General features: G+C 41.0%; 1 protein-coding gene across 1 annotated transcript; it reads right to left on the bottom strand.

Annotated features, from left to right (window-relative positions):
- Window positions 1–2,958: 2,958 nt before the first annotated feature.
- Window positions 2,959–17,683, bottom strand: TMEM26 (transmembrane protein 26). The gene is made up of 6 exons (XM_075155419.1): window positions 17,328–17,683; window positions 14,043–14,121; window positions 8,203–8,316; window positions 7,451–7,671; window positions 6,332–6,408; window positions 2,959–4,021 (listed from the first exon to the last, which is right to left on the bottom strand). The coding sequence occupies exons 1-6, from the start codon at window positions 17,516–17,518 to the stop codon at window positions 3,606–3,608; spliced, it is 1,098 nt and encodes a 365-aa protein (XP_075011520.1). The 5' UTR covers window positions 17,519–17,683; the 3' UTR covers window positions 2,959–3,605.
- Between the last annotated feature and the right edge of the window lie 1,332 nt (window positions 17,684–19,015).

The raw sequence follows: 19,015 nt of genomic DNA, 5'->3' as shown, positions 1-19,015 counted from the left end.
TGTGCAGATATTAAACACATCCTCTCTGGGATTACACTGTGACTTGCATATTTGGAGGCAAAGGTTCTGAATAAAGAAGAACCTATCCAGAACAGGGTGGAATTTACTGCGGTTGCTGTGGGCTTTCAAAGCAATGGCTGCAGTCAGAATCTGGCCTAAGTAATTAACTTATGAAGGATGGAAAGGAAAAGCAGCATGTGGAAGATGTAATTAATGGGAACATATAACAGTCAGCTCTCACATAATAAATTGGCAGCTATGCCTGAGGTAACTGCCTTTTATTTATAAAATACAGTTGGAATTTTTTAAAAGTAATTGCACATTTTCTTCCATTTCCACATGGTCCCAGAGAACATAGTACAGTACAAATACCAACAGAAATGCAATAAAATCATGGTTGGTGATTTTGTTTTGTCTGTTCATTTTTTTTTTTTCCTTAGGCTTAGGGCTATGATCTTATTTGAGCCAATGTCCAAAGGAAAGGAGGAATACGTTTTATCTCAGGAAAAGACAAGTGGTAAAACATTTTAGTGAGGTTTAATATGGAATAATCTAAAAGGACGAGGCAGGAACAACCAGAATAAATAACACTAACTGGCTAGATATCTATTTGCAGAAGAGATTTAGTAATGTAATTCTCCTGACTCAAGTAAATAATGGTAAAGATAAATGTTCTGAAATCCTTCCATTTTGAAGGCTTGAGTTTTCCCCGTCTGAAAGTTTATTGCAGCTTTTCCTGAATAGCAAGCATGACATCAGTTTTTCTTTAGATACACCACAGATGCTGGCAGATCTTCAAGAAAATGCATTCTACCACTTGCCTAGTGCAGAGCTCTGGAAGGCTGTGGGATGACACAATGGCTCCCCCCACCCAGCTGCTGATTCAGCTGACTCAAACAGCCTGCTGGAAAAGCAGCGCTGTAGTCCTCCCTCTCAAAAATATTTGCAAGAGGAAGGTGAAGAGGGCTTGCAACTGGGGTTTGCCCCTGTGACCAAACATACAAGCTACTAGACTTCTTAATTGCCATTTCCAGGCTTCTCAATGAAGTAGAGGGGACTGTTTGTCATTCCTGCTGCTACCTGGCATATGTGATTCCCCTCTGCACACAGGTGGGGAGGTAGACTACCCGCCATTTAAGTGCTTTGTTTGTCTGTTTGGATTTTCTTTTGCTTTTAAGCAATCTGTTTGTTTTCACCCCTGATAGCGGGGAGGAAAAGGGAAGTCCAAATCTACTCTATCATAGGCGTGAGGGAGGATCTAGCCTATTTTGTCTGTGAGTGAATGTGGATGGGATCTAGTAGTAAAAACCTAGCATTGGAGCGAGTTCTTCTCACGGTCAATCTGATTAGAAGCTTTACTGCTGTTTAAAATGGAACAGCCTGAAGACCAGGAAATATAGCTCTCTGTAAAATATTCCTGCTGTAACTAGTCTCTGTATTGCTGACCCCAGGGGATCTTGCATTTGCTGCAGGCTGAGCCTCGTAGGCAGTTTGTTGCTGAACTAAGCCCTTTAAATAGACAGCAAGTTTAAAAAAGAACGTCCTGAAATTTTTGTGCTGATGAACTTAGAATGATGTTCTAGCAAGCTCAGTACACTCCAAATTAATTAGCAAGGATCCTTTTAACAGGATAATTACTATATGAGTGGTAAATGCAAAATGAATGTGAGTAGTCCTGGCTTGCATCAATAAGGAAGAGATGTGTTGCAGTTCTACCAGCTGATTCTAAATTCACCCTAGTGTGAAAGGTTTTAGACAGCACAGCTGGTCAGCAGCAGCACTCTAGCTTTTTTACTTCTAGACTTGAATTAAAATCCCAAATGAAGTTGCATTCTACTCTCCATATGTCTACCTCACAACGCCATGGTGAATGATGATTGGCTTTTTTTAATTTCTGCTGGAAAAAGGCCCAAAATAAGAAGAGCAGAAGGTGTTGCAAATTATTACTAAAGTATAAATGTTAGAAAGGGCTATGAAGTATATAAGACTTCCTTCCTTCTTTATGGGTGTGCATTTTCTTCTTTCATAATGGAGGGGCCTGATCCTGCATAGAAATAAACACAGGTTTACAGGTTTGGGGGTTGGCATTTTTAAGTAGGTTAATCTTTCAAAGAACAAACATGTCATTGTTTATCAGGCGATGGATAAATAGGCATATCACTGCTGCAGAGGTGGTAGAAACACTATTCATTCCCCAGACCAGATTCTGTCTTTAGATTCTGGAGGCTTTAGAAAATAAGGTTTAATTGGGAATTTTTAATAAGAGAAGTTACCTTAATTAGGTCACTTTATATTTGCTAGCTTTTTTTCATGCTTCTCTGTACTCTTTTAGAATGGATGCAGAAATTTGTAAAAGCACTTGCCATTTTCTGTGAGAATATAATTTTTAGGTAGATTTTCAAAAATCATTTATCTTACTTTCAGCTTCTATAAGCTAAGCCCAGCAAAGTCAACGGTCTTACACTGATATAAAGTGTGTTCCCGGGAGAAATTTATCAGGCCCTATATTGTTCACTCCAAATGTCAAAGTAGTAAGTGAATAATTATTAACTGTTTCTTAAAAATGGATCTTGACACTCAACAGACCAGACAATCTCTCAAGTTATTTCATGGGACCTTGTGGTGCTTTATAAAATGTGAAGCACAAGCCTGAAACCTTTTGTCTAGATTGTCTCGTGAAACTTGAGCAGTGCCATTTTCTTTCTAGTTAGATTGTATGCCTAAGTCAGGCCACTTTTAAAAATCATATAAAATGGAGACATTTTAAAAACTTGTCTCAACTGCAAGCACAGTGAAACCAAAAAAAAAGTCTTTACAAATATTTTGGGTTGGGTTTTTTTGTGTGTGTGTTCTGACTGGTAGGAATAGAAAGGCAAGTGCCTCCGTAGAAAACACCTGTGACAAATGCAGTTGTCTTCTAATGATCTGTGGGGCTGCTTTTTACTTAATTTTTTTTTTGTAAGGTTTAGTTTATTCAGACCATGCAGGTCCTAAAAGACAGTTTTGTTTATGCCGTTTCATGGTGTTGCATAGTTTTTAACAGAATCCAGCCAAGGATGAGGTAACATTTGAACAAGATTTTTTTTTTTTAAATTTCTTGAATGAACAATGTTTTGATGCCACAGTAATAGTAGAAATCTGTCATCCCCCTTCACTTGCATGTCTGCACAGTTGTGGCTGCTGAAGTTGCTTCCATACTCAGTGAACATATTGTTCATCACACTCTAGTTATAGCCTGACCATTGACGTCGTCCTTCTATTTGAATACATGCGCGTACATATGTTAGCACAATGCCGCCAAAGGTAATAACCAACTTTGTTAGTGTGCCAAACCTTTCTTGCTACTACAAACTATGTCTACAAAATCCCTGTGGATAATATAATAGGGAACTAGTCAAAACCCAGCATACAAATGGATACAAAAATGTCCCATTTCTATGCCTTTGCTTTAGAAATTTCCCCTACAATTTAGAAGAAATTATTGATCTCTTGGTGGAAGAGATGACTTAAGCACTCACTCAAGGTGTGTTTGATCATAGAAATAGGCTAAGCCCTTCTGAAGAAGCTGTGGGAAATGCAACCTCTTTCAAGTCCGTTAACTGTGCTCACTGATCTTCTGATAGAGCTTGGGATTCCTCTTTTGGACGAAAAGCAACAATATCTTTCATTTCGGTATCTTGGTCAGCGGTAGCATGAGTACCAGCTTCATAAGGCTCGCATGGGCAACAGCTGACTTCTCCTTTCCTGCTCTTTTGCAGAATGGTAGCACGAAAGTCTAACGTTATCACTGCCAAACGATACAATTGTAGAGTCACAACTAAGATATTCTTAGCTGTAAAAAACACCAGCATCTGATTGAATATTCTGAAGTGGCCCATCAGGATTGAACGCACAATGAAGAAGGGACCGTCCTGTATGAAAAGGCTGACCCCAATGTTCCACAGTTCCGCACTGTACCTGCACAGCAGCAGGCTGGGGATCCGCCTAGTTGACGCACTTGGTTTGCAGCCAATATGCTGTACTGGAAATAAAACACAGTTATGTTAAAAAAACTCTCTAAAATTGAGCCAGAATTGGCCTAAAGGTACCCTGGATTATAAATGCATTCAACTGTGAACAATTCAAGATAAAGAATATCCCATTTCTGGGATCTGTTTCAGCAAAACACACTAAGCTTACGATAAGCAGGCACTTAGGTGATCTGCCAAACAGGACCAAAAACCGCTTCGCCTTTTCTATCCCACAAAGCTGTCAGTATTTATACACTTTTAAAACAAGAAGCAGAAGTAGATCATCTAATCTTTCTGTAACAACTTCCCCAGACACTTTTCTGTTAAATCAACATGCTAGGCTAATATGTGTTTTTAAGAAAAAAACCTACCATGCTGAATGGGAACAGCCTGAGCTGTAGCGCTTCAATTTGTTCCAGGCCGTCTAAAACCTTGCTTTTAAAAGAGTCACCAGATAGCCATTGCCTTTTTCATGTGTCATAGTAAGAATAAGTCATGTCAGTGCGGGGCAATATTGAGCATTATGGATAGGAAGAAACTGTGGTTGCTGCTTGCCTTAGAAGACTTGAGCCACAGTTACTCATTCTTAGCCTTCTGGGTATGAAACTGCATGCAACTGTTGGAACTTGCATGGATGTGTTCCCCTTGGCTATAGAAGTGGTGGTGGGCTACTATGCTCTTTGTGGCATGGTGTCTAGAGAAGGATCATGGGAAGGGTTTGTGTGTGGTAAACATGGCTGCCTCTTATGAAAATGCATGTAGCTTAACTAACCTGTCTCTCGGGCAGTGGGATTTTGTTAGCTTAAAAAAACATAGCTACTTGCGATGCAGTAACAACTGCCAAACATTTCAGCTTACAAAAATAGTTCTATTGTTTGAGTCAACGCTGGCAAAAAAAAAAAGATGAGACTTGAGTGGAAAATGAGTTGTAGAATGTAGAAATTTGCTAAATCCTTTAGGTAAAGCTTCAGCAGCAGCTAATTTTTTCATACTTTTTGTGCCATTGCTGTTTAATAGTCCTAACTGCATTGCTGCAGTGCAATAATAAGTGCCTATAAATTTCTATTTTATGTCATGTTTGATATGTGAGTAAACATACTGATACTTGAATAAAAAGTACTATCTGTGCAACTGTATGGAACTACCTAAAGTAAACTGTACCCATAGTAAATTTCAGGGCAATGTGTGTTCAATAACTTAATTTTTAACTGGTAAATGTAATTAAATAAGCAGAAAAGCAATAGCCAGAGAAAAAATGCACAGTACAACAGGTTATTTCACTTAAATTCAAACAGTGCTTCAACAATCACAGCATTAACTTATTTGGATAGTGGTGATGTGTATAGCTGGTTTGGTTTTTTTTGTTTTGGTTTGTTTTTTTCAAACCTGAGTGTTGTGCATCTTTAACAGAAGATATTTTACCAGTAACAGGAATTTTAGCTGTGATAAATTTGTAATGCGGTGGCATCAGTTTTTCAGGAGGTGAGCTGCTGAGCTGAAATATTTTCATAACTTCAGTGTTGAAAACAAAACCTAGTGCTATCCATGAAGAAAAGGCTAATGAAAAATTCCTGGAATCATTTTGCATTATTATTTTATTTATTTATTATTTTAATCAGTGTGTCAATCTAGTCATCAATTTTATACAAGATGCTATGGAGGATAATGTATCTTTGGACTGGTATAGTTGAGTTGCAAACTTGTAGTGATTTGAGGCCAAAATGGTTGGAACAGATGACAATTGAGGCGGCCTTCATTATTCTTCTTGGACATAGAGAAGCCCTTTCTGTCTAGGGACAAATACCAGCCTGAGCTGGCTGAATGTTGGGCCTTTTAGTTTAAGATAAGGGTGCACAGTCCCAATATTATACGGTTCTTTAGGTTCCCTGTGAATAGGTAATTTCTCCTGTGATAACCGCTTCTGTGCTCTTGGCTGTGCTGTCCCCTGTGATTAACGATAGTCTATCTCTCCATAGGGTCTAGTAACCTACCCAAATTGGAGCCATAATATAATCCAAGACCAGATCTAACTCAACAGCTCACATAGTGAAGTTTAAGGCAGTAACAGGCAACTGGAGCAGATGCTCCAATACAATATTGCAATTCTATTTTTTTCTGGAAGTAGAGAGTTTTATCAGGGAGATCAGAGGTTAGCCAGAAACAAGTGTTTCCTCCAAAGAAACCACAATGGTCTGTCTTCAGAAACCATCATTGTCACCAGGAGTCCTTGGTACAGCCTGTAGTGTGGGCACAGACACAAAACATGCCAGCAAAAACTTAAAGCACTTGTTCTCTTCCCTTGTCTATGTGCAAGTACTAACCTGCAAGATCAAGTGGAAACTGTAACATACTCCAGGTCCATACAGCAAGAATTGCATTTATGAGAGCATAATTCTTCCTACGGGAGGGGAAAAAAGCAGTAACAGTGAAGATGCACTTTCCTTACGTGGTAACAAATGTTTCCTGTAGTATTTGGAATGTCATTTAAAGGGTGGTTGAGACAAACAGTGATTGATTAATGCATGCTTTTGAGATGTAAGACTAAGGAAAACAGAGGCACCTTTTGGTTTAGCATTTTTGCTGTTCAGGCCACATGTTCCAGCTGTGTAATTATCCTAAATATTTGATGCTAATGTTATAATGATAAGCATATGGAAATAGACTCTGTGGCTCAAAGAGGAGATATCTTTACCCTTGTAGTGATTACACACTCATTGCAAGCCTGAAGCTTCTCTGCCAAGTGGGAAGGACCTCTTTTCCTGCTGCAAAACCTTTTCTTTGATATTTAAAAAAAAAAAAAAATAGTATGTCTGTAAGAGAGGATGAACCTCTTCTGTGATTCTTTTTCTTTATGATAGATGTTCACAGCTCATCTCTCAGTGCTGTGAGGGGGAAATGGGCTTACTTTCTCTGGGAGAGATCCCAATGTTGAAAATTCACACCAGACTCTGCCATTCTCTTCCTTCTTATCTTTGAACACTTTGTCATTCTATCATGAAGAAAGTACATACGAGATAACCAAAGAAGCAACTTGGATAATGAATCACTAAAGCAAACTCTAGTTGCTTCTTTACTAGTCTAAAGCAATTCATTAACCTGAAAGAGGCTTACTGTGTATCCAGTATTTCAGCTCCTGTAGCTGTAAGAACTGACGCTGCATGGCAGTTATGCTAGTTGTTTGGCTCTTTGTACCCTTTTATTGTGATGGATGCAACACGCTTTTCTGCTGGCAACAGATGAGTAATCCCTAGCAAAGCTCATAGGACTTTTACAGAGGGAAAGGTGAGAGTAGGAAAACGGAGCCTTTGAACGTAGCCTTCTGTTATGTGTGGGAAATACAGTTCCACTAGTCTGAACGCTGCAGATCACACAAACAAATTTTCAAACAAAACAAATATCTTGCCCTATGCAAATTATGTATGTCAGCAAATAGTCCTTACCGAACATCTTCGATGTCCAAGGTTTCACTAGCAAATTCAAGTATATCTGCTGCTGTTCCCACAAACATGAGAAGCAGCTGAGACAATTGATCCCGGGTGATTTCAACTCCAATGGGGAGAAGCCATCTCCCAACTACTAGTAGCAGTAGAAAAGTCTGGTGGAGGGCCAGTGTCCATACAGTCTCACAGATTGTGGAGAGCTGATTAACAAAGACTTTAGCCTGTTTAAAAGACGACAACAATAACATACTGTAACTTCAGGAGACTGACATTATAGGTACCTTTGGAGGCTGTATTTATCCGTGAGCCTGCTTTTGTTCTCCTTCACATTGTACTAGAGCAAATCATTTCTTTGTGGCAGGCATAATTTGAAAAAGGCACATTAATACAAACTTTGGGTAATGAATAGCAAGTTTTTCTCTGTGTACCACTCCTGTTCTCATTTTTCAGCTGAGCGTTATCTTGTGCAGAACCGTCACCCAGACACTTTCTAAATTCGGTTACTGAGATTTGGAAGAGAACGGTAGGAGAGTCTCCTCTTCACTTGGAGACTTTTCCTACCAACAACAGTTAGTATGCAGCATGCTGTAGGCCACTTCCACAATATGGTTTTCTGAAACTATTTTTTTCTTTCTTTCTCTTTTTTTGGTTTTAATCACTGTATGAGAAGGTTGCCCAAATAGACACAACAGTCCTCTCTAATTGCTCTAATATCATAAGACCTCTACTAGGAATAGGAAAAGGTGTCCCACCGTCTGAATGATGTGGTGATCTGTTCCCTCACTTCCATGACTGCTGTCTCTGGATTGATTGAAGTCTTGGTTGCTGACATTCACCTGAACTGCTCCGGGCTCATTACCACAGTACTGTTGTGAACAAAAACATCACACATGCATAAACAACCCGCACAGGGAGCAGATGCGCTCTGTGGCTGAGAGAGTCCTGTTTTGCTGAACTGCAGAGGGTTCATTTGTGAAAGTCAGTCGATGATTACAAAGGTACATGCTCACTCTGAATGAAATTCTCCTCTTGTTCAGAAGGGAGGAATTCCTTTCATGAGGAGAGAAGTGATGTGTTGGTAGGTCCCTGAGAAAGTGTAGGATTGTACTGTAGAAGAGGATGTAAATTCAAAGGCTGATGGAGCAGGTGACACCTTTATGCTGTTAAGACTGCACTCACTGAATGCGATCTGCCTGTAGCTCTCCTGGTCAGGCTACTGGGTTTCCTACATAGTCTCTCTCTGTCTAAAACAGTAAAATAGGGTAATAAATGGTCATGGTCAGTCTGCTGTTTTATGTCCATAGTCAGTCTCTATATTCAAACTTTTTCTCAAAATATCTGCTTCTCATCTCTACTATTCAGAAAAAAATCTCTAAAAATGTCATTGTTTCATTCTTCTGTATGACTTCCTTGAAGGCTGAAATGAATAGTTGGGGCAGGATGTTTGGGTTGTATTCTCTGCCCCTCCACCCCACCCCTCCCATCTCTGCCTTATTCTGCAAGGAAATTCATAAAGTGAGAGGTGAGATTCAGGAAAAATTAAGAAAAATGGGCCTGTGTTGTTGCCCACCCCTGCAGAGTAGAAAAACTGGTATTTTTACTTTCTCCAGGTGCCCAGTGCTCTGGGAAATCAAATGTTGGCTAAAACGTTTGTTAATTCAACTGCAGTAAACCAGTGGTGGGACTGTGTCCCGTCTGAAGTCTCCAGCACTATGCTGCCCTTCTACCTTCACCCCCAGGACTGGCCCCAGAGAAACTGGGGTATGGTTCTAAAATCTATCTTCATAACAATCCCTTAACATCTCTCTTCATTATAATAAAAAAGGGATAATTAGAAAATCAAACCATGCTGTTATTAAAGACTTTTATACTATTTGTGCCAGAGAACACCAGATGATTTGCATTTCTCCACTGGGCCCCCCACCATTTTATTTCACAGGGAGTGCTTTTCTGCAACAATTGGAATGTGTTCTAGTGCATACTGAGTAGCTGTGTTCAGCATAATGCCTGCCAATAAAAAGGCAACGTTTTCCAGCAAATGTCACATTCTCTAGCAAATTTCAGATTCCACTTTGATACTTTACTTGGTCTCTGATAATGTTTCTCAGTATCTGGGTAAATGCTGCCTCTTGCCTGACCTTGTCATAGATAAATGGAGCGACTTCCCGTGGTTTGAAAAATCTGCAAAAAAAGTCAGTGCTTGTTGCTTTTATAATTGGTGGTAAAAGCTCTTAAACTGAATGCTTGCCTTATTTGGACAGTAGGTGCGAGAGCGTTGAAAGATTGACACACAGCTGTGGGGAACATGATATTTCCATTTGGAGGAGGGAAGTCTGAAGTTCTGGGCATGGAGACAGTGAGCTGGAGGGGCGGGTGCTCTGCTGGCTACAGCCTTGTGGGGCTAATCTCCCTGGGATAGCCCTTCAACCAAGGGAGAGAGACAGAAGAGCTTGTTTGGGGGATGTTTCAGAAATGAAATTTAACTGGTGCTCTGGAGAAGCCTTTTTATCTGTTGACTGTAGAAAAAGTCTAAAGCCTATGGAGACCAGCCCCCAAGGTCAAAGTCAGCCTTTCTGAGTAACCCCCACAGGCAGTGTGACACAGTCGGCCGAGGAGACCGTGACCTAAAAATATTGCGTAACTGGGGTAGCCACCCCAGAACATTAAGGAGTATCTACCTTGTAACAGTAGCCTGGGTAGGGCAAAGGGATTACTAACTGCTGGAGGAGGAAGGCTGATTCACCCTGACAGCCTTTGTTTTGTCATTAAATCTGCATTTGAGCCCGTTCCTCTGCCCCATTGCCCAGTCTGGCAGGGGTAAGAGGAAGGGAGCCATGAACTTGCATTAAACTTCACATCAGTTGGGAATTTTTTGTTTGTTTTTTAAAGCCCTGTTGCTCAGAGAGGAATTTGCCGAATTTCAGGCAGGACCCATGTAGGGCAGCCTGCTGCATTTTCTGTATGTGTAAGGACAGTGGAAATCCCTTCCCAAACACTGACAGGAGTGGAATGGGAGGTAGCAAGGTGTATAGGTGCCTCTCAGCAGATGCCGTGGCTCTCCCCATGCCAACAATACAGAGCAGATCGCTCTCACAGCTCCAGAGCGGCTGGTCCGCTTAACCTGCAGAAGGGCAGAGGAGCTGCGGGAGTCAGCAACTCGCACTGCTGGAGGGAGGTGGAGGAAAGCACACCACGGCTTCCACGGGGCTTGCAAGGGGGCTCTTTTTCTTTTGGTTTTTTTTTTTTTCTTCTAGTGGCACAAAGGTGCAGAGAATACTTCTTTAAGACAATTAATTCACTTTATCAGTGTCTTTTGTAGGTTCCTTATATGTAACTTTTGCAACTACTCCCAGCTGAATGGGGGGTTACTATTTCAGTGCAAGGCTCCCCGAACTCTGACTGAATGGCTCTCCTCAGGGCCGGGCCCGCACCTCTTCTCAGCTGCATGCAGGCAGGAAATGGAAAACTGTGTCTGCAAAGCCAGTCATTTAAGTAGACTCCTGATTTTTAATTTAGGTGTGTTCATATCTTGTTTTGGTTTGTTTCTCTTTGAATATTTATTAAGTGGTGATTCACTTGAAAGTTTTGAAAAGAGCCTTTATTTTCATCATGTATATGCATGTAAATAGGACTGTTGGTGCCAGGCATATTTGCCTAGCCAATTATGTATGTGCGGTGACTTAATGGGAATGTGCCAAGGAAAAAGCGAATACTAAGTTTCACAGGCAGTTGATAAGTGTGGTTTACCTCTTTACTGCTAGAGCCCAGTTACTCCTAGGTGTTGAGGCTGTGTGCATAGCTAAACAAAAACGTATGTGCAAAAATAAAACGGGAAGAAATTGTACACATTTTGCATAAATTCTAGCTTGGTTTCCTTCCTTTTGTTTCTTCTGAGATGAAGCTTACATTCCTCTGATTTATAAAACACCTAATCAAAATGGAAACTGTGTTGCATGACATAGTGTTGTCCTAGTGTGTGACCTGCAGAGAGCTCAGTGCATGGGGAACTCCTGAACCGCTGAACTAATTCAGCAAATTTCTATTTGCACGTTATTCACAATCCATTATTCCTAAATAAAAATGAGGTTAGCTAAAACTTTTTGCAGTGGGTCCAGCATTGAGGTAGTAAAATTGACACTTGAATACCAGGGCAGAGTACCCTCAATCCTGTTAACGTGCGTGGAGGCTGGCAGCCTGAGTACCTTGGGGAAGAGGCTAGCCCTTCCCTGGAGCGGACCCTCTGCCAAGCAACAGGTACCCTGCTTGCTCTCTGACATTCCAGCCTTTCTTGCTGGAAACAGTGTTGCCGTCCCTATAGCAACATGTGTGACGTCAGAAATTCAAAGCAACCATGACTGCTTCATTTTGCTCATACAGGAAAGCTGAAATGTAAAACAGGGAGAAAAGATTGCTTAAGCTGTTTTCCAAATTGAGAAAGATAATGGGTATGGGAGAGAAGAAATGGTGAAAGATGTAAGATCACTTTTAGAAGAGTGATACTAGAATTTTAGCTGGTAAGAGAATCCCACCTCAGAATAAGGCTTAGGGAATTGCCAGTAATATTGACTATTTCCTTAAAATGTTGAAGTTAAGGTGGCTAAAAATAATTACAAGGCTTACCAAGTATCTGTCTTATTACTGACTGGGAAGCCTACATCGACTACAGCACTGGTCGTCAGGTAAGCCCTGCAAAAGGTGGTCAGTTACCACTTTCTGTGGCAGTGATGCACCAGGCATTTGACAAGGTAACAGAGGTATTTGTTTATCTGAGATCTTATACATTATGAAGAAAGAATGTTTGGTTTTTTTAATGAATCAAATGGTTTTAATTTTCTTGCCACTCTATTTTGCAGGCAGCAATTTTTTCACTCGATACAGTTCAATTTACTTTGTAGTCCCTCCCAAACATGTATTTCATCCCCAAATGCTTTACCGCAAAGCAGTACTTGCTATGCAGTCAGTATTTCACTGTTGATATATGAATGGTATTACTCATGTCCAGTTCTGCAGTACTCAGAGAGGCAGAATTGCGTCTGTCTTCAGGAGGAGAGACTGCATATTAGCACAACAGCACCAACACAAGCAGCTGATGTTTCCTATTAGAGATTCAACATCAGATCAAAGTTCTACGGCCTTAAAGACCACGAACAGTTTTCATGGTGGATATATTAAATGTGTGGATCTAGCAAATGCATAATTACCCATTCTGTTAGTGTTTTAATAAGGAAAATCCCAGCAACACTTTAGTATGAGAAGTAGTACTAGTCTGGGTGCTGCATTTGAGATTGTTAGGAGGGCTGCTCCCCTTCTGGCAGTATTGTTTTTGAATCTATTAGATTGTGTGTTTCCAGAACTCTCTATCCTATCTCTCCAGGTATAAACTAAGCTGTTAACTTGATATACTCCCTCTTTAATTCACAGTAGCAGTATATCAATAAGAACAAAGTATGCCATGTTCTAACATCATTTTGGGAAATAAACTGCTGCCTTTGACTACAGAATTAGCCTGTTTCTTGGACGAGATTTAACTATGACAAATGTTCTCAATATCCACATTACCTGTCTGTGACTGTTTAAGGAGATTTGGCAAAACAAGACGACAATAAATTCCTGCTGCTGTATTTAGAAAAAGCCTCAGGCATTTTCAGTGTAAACACAATTTTGAATATTTGATTATGCTTCTGTGGGCTCTAACAATGTTTCAAAGGAGAAAATGAGGCACTATGTCTTCTTAGTCTAATTTATGTATTTTCTTCTGTTGCTTTTTGCTCTTGTTCCTATCAGGCCCTTTACTGCTGTGGATGTAAGGTACTGCATATGTGCAAATGCTGGGACAGACAAAATCGCCTTTTCAGTGTGTGGAAGCGCTATGGGGACATGAAAACAGCCTGCATGGGGAGGTGGTTCACTTGGTGTGGGCTGCTGGGCTAAGTGGCTCTGTCCTGGCCCGAACTGACCCCATCTACCAAACGAACAATTGCCTTTAAAAATTTTACTGTGGGTTTTAGTCCTGAATTGGAATCCAGACACCCCTTCCAGATTACTATACAGCATGAACAAAGAAAAGATATAAACACTGACAGACAAATTATTATGTCAGCTGTGCTAGCAATCTGTGAGTATTCTCCTAGGTTGCAGCAAACACAAGGTAATTTGAGTTTAAGACCCCTTTCACTGATACCTGTCTCAATTTTGGCTTGCTTGGAGTTGTGGTATCTGCCTGTAAGTGCTGTGAAACTCATACTTTATTTTACAAAGGCCTCTAAAGCAATGAAATTCTTTCACCATCCTGAGCAAAATTCAAGCTGGTAACCTGGGGGTGAAAGGCTGTTTTTCAAACTTCTAGTCCTCAGTTCCTCAGCCAAATACAAATAAATAGTCTCATTTTTAGCTAGGAATGGGGTTCATTATTTGATATTTAGGAAATGCACAGCAGTCATAGTATAGCTGTAGCTGGATTGGCAGACCCACCAGAATAAAACAGAAAATTGGAACAAGACCTGGCAGATTTCCGTGTGTATGCCCAAATCCAACCCATCAAATAATGCATCAATTTCATCAATTTCAAACTAGTCCATCTCATAATAAATACCTGAGTCCCATGATGAATTTCTAGTAGCCATAGTGATGGTACTGTGCAAATCAGATATAAAAATATTGCTGGTGAAAACCTGTGAAGGAAAAGAAAAGATAGCTTGGTATTACATCACATCATAAATACCATATAACCTATCACTTTTCAATGCAGATAATATCTTGTGCCTCCTACCATATGGGATATAAAGAAATAGGGTAACTGCAAATAAGAGTTGCTATTCTTGCTGAATTCCTTATGCTGTCAGTAGTATGAATCGTAGCTTTATTTGTATATTCATCTAAAATATATGGAAGTTTACTCAAAATCTCTTTTTAAGAACTAACCAAAGGCACTTTGCTGTTTCTATTTCCATCACAGCATTCTCTGTACTTAAAATAAAAAAAAAAAAGCCTCTAGCTAACATGCTCTTTCTGATTGCATGAAGGGTGAATTAATACATTGAGTCATTTTGCTGAATGATGCTGGAATAAAGGCTGTTGATCAGAATCCTGTGCATTGACACAGGAAAGGTAGAAATAGCATCACTTTGCCTAAAACAAGCATTTCTTCAGTAAGCAGTCTTTCAGTGCAGGCTAAAATGGTTTATGAAAATGGGTCTTGGCCTTGTTTGCCCATTTGTGCTGGCAATTGTATAATTCTTTAGGATTTCTGTCTCTAGTTCTTCTCTCCCTGTCAGTCTTCTATATAACTTATGATGGTGAAGATTTATTATCTTCAGCTCCTTGAGCTGAGTTTATTCAGTACTAGAGAGGTTTCATTGCTCCCGCAAGCACTGATTCTTGTGAGGGTTGCGGATGTATTCTTATTAAACACATGACAGTTTTGTTTGGGGTGGGTTTTTCTCCTTTTGGAGTAGGAATGAGGTCTGATGCCACTAATGTTCCATCTAGCTCTGCCATAGTTCAGAGTGAGCATCACTGCAATGCTGCTGAGATGCACAGCAGCCTTTGCATCACATTTATGTACTGGCCCAAGACAGGGCAGTGGAGTCAAAACTCGGGATACTTGCTTGATTCCTTCTATACTGTCATCGGCACATTCTGCAGTGAATTTAAATTACTTATAAGTCTGTAACTGCAGCAACGTTTTGGTCAAATGTTGTTGCATTTATTGTTTTTTCCTATCCTGAATGTACCTTTATTTTTGTAATCATGACTTTTCCAGTGGAGATTAACTGTTGAGGAAAAGAAAAAACCCTACTGCTCAGGAAAATGACTGGGTTGCTGAGCTGCTATGAAATGTTCCAATCAATCCCCTCTAAATAAGATAGTCCTGGTTTGATTTTGGGGTTGTTCTTTTTGTTTGTGGGGGTAGTGGGGTTGTGTTGTTTGTTTTGGTAGTGGGATTTTTTGTTGTTTGCTTTTTTAAAAAAATGTTAGGGATTCTATGAGGTTTTAGCCTGCTTATTTTGGGAGAGAACACACCTCTCATTTGCATGAGAGCACTAACATATCTTACAGTATTTCCTGTAGGACTTGAGCACATGAAAAATCCATCCAGCTGGCAGGTTAGCAATACTGAGCTAATGATACCAGATCAGGCCAGGAGACTTCAGGGGCTTTAACCCTGCCTTTCTTTCAGAAGAAGCAATCTAGAGGAAATATTACATGGTCAGGCCCACAATAATACTTTTTCTCCATATGTGCCATTTAATTTTTTGTGCTAGTGTAATAAGTAACTCTTCTGTCAATAAGGAATGGAGAGAATAGGAGGGTTTTGGAGGCAGGAGAGTCCTGTGGCACAGACTGCCCATTGCCTGGATCAGTGATTGCCTATGGAGTTGTTTCGATAAATGCAGATGATACTGTCTGTTTTGAATGTGAGTGTTTTCCACCAGAGCAGAAAGTTACCCTGGTACAAATAGATGCTGGCTGTTTGTCTACAGTTCTTACCTATAAATGTACTTTACTGCTGCTTAAAGTGCTGGACCACATCCATTTTCAAAACTTCCTTCTAGCTAAATTTAACCCAGTCTTCTAGCACATGTATTCATCTAAATTGAATCTGCTTTCTGTATCTGTTTTTCTTTGGCTTTTCCAAAAGCTGCCATAGGAAGTGTTCCTTCATGAAGTCTCTGCTGCTGCCTCCTCTCCCCAGTGAATCAGGTCTGCTCACTCTGCCTCATAACTCTGCATTTGGAGCTCTGCTGTTGCTAAATTTTCCTGTGTCCCAGACTTTATTGCTGCTTTTATTCCATTCAGATTTAGAGCATGGACACTTGTGTGAATTGTCACGCAACACTGCTGCTGTTATAACGAGTTTCACAGGTTGCAATGGACAGGAATTTAAGATCATTGAAATACTTTTGGGCTTTTTTTGTCCTGGATTTGTTTCAGAGTCTGCCTGCAGTTTGAGTTTTTGAAAATAAAAGGTCCTAGTGAAATCTTGACAATTAGTTACGTGACCACTTCCTTTTTACAGAGCATTTATTTTGGCTGACTGAGCGCTGATGAGCTGTAGATGACTGCAGTAATTCTTTAGACGCATGTAAAAACCCATGTGCTTGGGCAAACTCTGCTATGACTAACTTTTTTGTTTATTTCTCAGGCAGCCTTTCATGCATGAAAGTTCCCCTCTGGAATAGCCTCTCAAATCCAAATATTTAAGCCACTCTAGCTGTATTGCAAGAGTGGTTGCTGCTCATCTTTCATTTGTCGCTGCGTTTTGGTTCATGCACTAGCGTGGCGTTAGCACCGTTGCAAGTAGCAGGGACAAGGAATGCAGTCCCAGGGAAGGAGGTGCAAACCAGGGCATGGCAGGATGGGGTAAGAGATGCAGGGCATCTGCATGGAATAACCTGTGCGGGCCCCCCAGCACTCTTCTGCACCTCACACGTGTTGTCCCTGACAAGTTATTGCTTAGGGGGGTGCCCAGCAACACGGTGAGGGAGTGCGTGCCCCCTGCTTCCCCAGCCCACTGGATCAGCAGCTCTAAAGCATGTACCTCTTGCCTGCAGCTACTTTTACCACATTTTTCAGCTGTTAGTATGGATATACACACAGAACTGTACAGAGAGTGGTTCCCAAGTAGTCTGCTGCAAAACTGCCCCTCCTGAAAGCCCTCTGGATTTGGCAAGTCGGCCAGGGCTTTAGCAGTTTTCCACCCCCCAGCCCCCAGGTGCAGCAGGGGAGAAAACGCAATCCCCTGGCAGCTTGGCAGCAACAAAGCCAGGGCAGCACTGCTCTCGGGCAGCAGCCGCAGAAGGCAGCCTCACATCTGCAGCAAAGTACATGCAAAGAAACAAGAGGGGCTCCATCGGAGCCGGCGGGATATGCTCACCATTTGTAGCCTCTGCCTTGCTTAAACTTGAGGGTGAGCCCTGTCTCCAGGCACAGGAGAAGATTGAGCAGTGCCAGCAGCCAGTACTTGGGTTCTTTCTTCACTGCAGTCACTCTCCAGACCCCGATGAGAGAGTGCAACACAAAGAGCAGGCGAGTAACCAGAGCATTGAGCAGCACCATCAGCTCCATCCTGGACCAGCCCCCCTCCCCTTTTCCCCGCGCCGCAGGGGCCCAGCGCTTTTTAGGAGTCCTGGGAAGTTACCCTGGGAATCACTGGGAAGCGTGCGCACCACAGGCACACAGATCTCTTCTCCTCTTCCATCTCCACTAAAGGGGCCCATTATAACAAAAAAGAAACAGCGTTGCCCCTCCCCCAGACTTCCTGAAAACTTTTGAAAGGGAAGGAAAAAAAAAGCTCACGCTTCCAGGCCACGGTGGTTTGTAGCGCTCAGTACAGCTCTGACCACGCTAAGAGAGGGTGTGAAGGGTTTCTTTCTGTCCCCTCTCTATCGTCTGCTCAAGGACTAATGGCAGGGAGGTTTCTATCTCGCACAGTCACCAGCCCTCTGCTAGCCCCACTTGCTGCTCTCGTCTCATAGGTTTCTAGCAAAGAGACAAAACGTAAGAAGTATTATTAATTTGAATCTTCTTTGCTAAAAGCTCCACTGCATTACTGAGACTGAAAAACCCTCTTTCCTCTCCTCTCCCCCTGAAAGATATAATTCATATTTGGAGCTTTTAAAGTTGTTCATTTAATATTGCAATATAGAAAGCAGAAACTGTTTACTTAGTTCAATACTGGAATCCCTGTGTGCAACAGAAGTTAGAAAAGCTAACCAGTACTGAAATCTAGTCAAACTACTATATTGTATAATCTATACCCTGCTTCAGGACTAAGAAGCAGCCCCAGTGAGGAACTCCAGAAATCAGGCTGAAATCTGGGCTAACACTAATGTTACCAAATAGGCCAATAGGGACAAACACAAAAAATACACAGAAGTTTGACCGTTAGGTCAACAGTGGGAACAGTTTACAGAGTATGTTTAAAAATTGCTTTGATGTTTCTCATACTGATTATAAATTTCATTTGAATTTACACTTGGGTAACCAAAGAGAAATTTCTTCTTGATGAAAGAAGAAATTTCTTCTTGATCAAAATTGTCACTGTTTTGTGTTAATTTACTGCCAAAGCACTTAAATTGAGATACACCGTCATAAAATACAAAAGGAAAATCAAGTCCATGTAATGTACTGTGGCAATCCAAAGGTCCTAACTTCCTAGCTGATTTAATTTTAAATATCCTGTTCTACTTTAAACAAGGAGATATTCTTCTAAGAGTTGTGACCTTTGTAAGATCTTTTTCCTCAATTGCTAAGATTCAAGCTTTCCTCACTGCAAAACCAAGCCTCTTTCTCTATGAAGCGCTGAAGCTGGTGCTGACCAGCTGATATCCTTGGGGTGGAGGGAGATGGGGGAGAAGACTACTTAAAAATAATCCCGCCCAGAAAAAAAGAAAAACAAAAGGCCATTCCACAGTATAGATCACTCACTCAGGAAATGCCTGAGTAAATAAATGGACTGTGCAGTGTGCCTTTTTGAAGCAACAAAATCAAGCTCCTCACACTCAGAGGAAAATTAATTCAAGTCAAGGGCCTACTACTGATAATCCCCTGCCAACAGCCACC

Source organism: Calonectris borealis, chromosome 7, assembly GCF_964195595.1.
Source record: "Calonectris borealis chromosome 7, bCalBor7.hap1.2, whole genome shotgun sequence".
NCBI classification, from domain to species: domain Eukaryota; kingdom Metazoa; phylum Chordata; class Aves; order Procellariiformes; family Procellariidae; genus Calonectris; species Calonectris borealis.
Note: the sequence above shows the minus strand (reverse complement) of the source record. Positions and strands in the feature narration are given on the sequence as shown.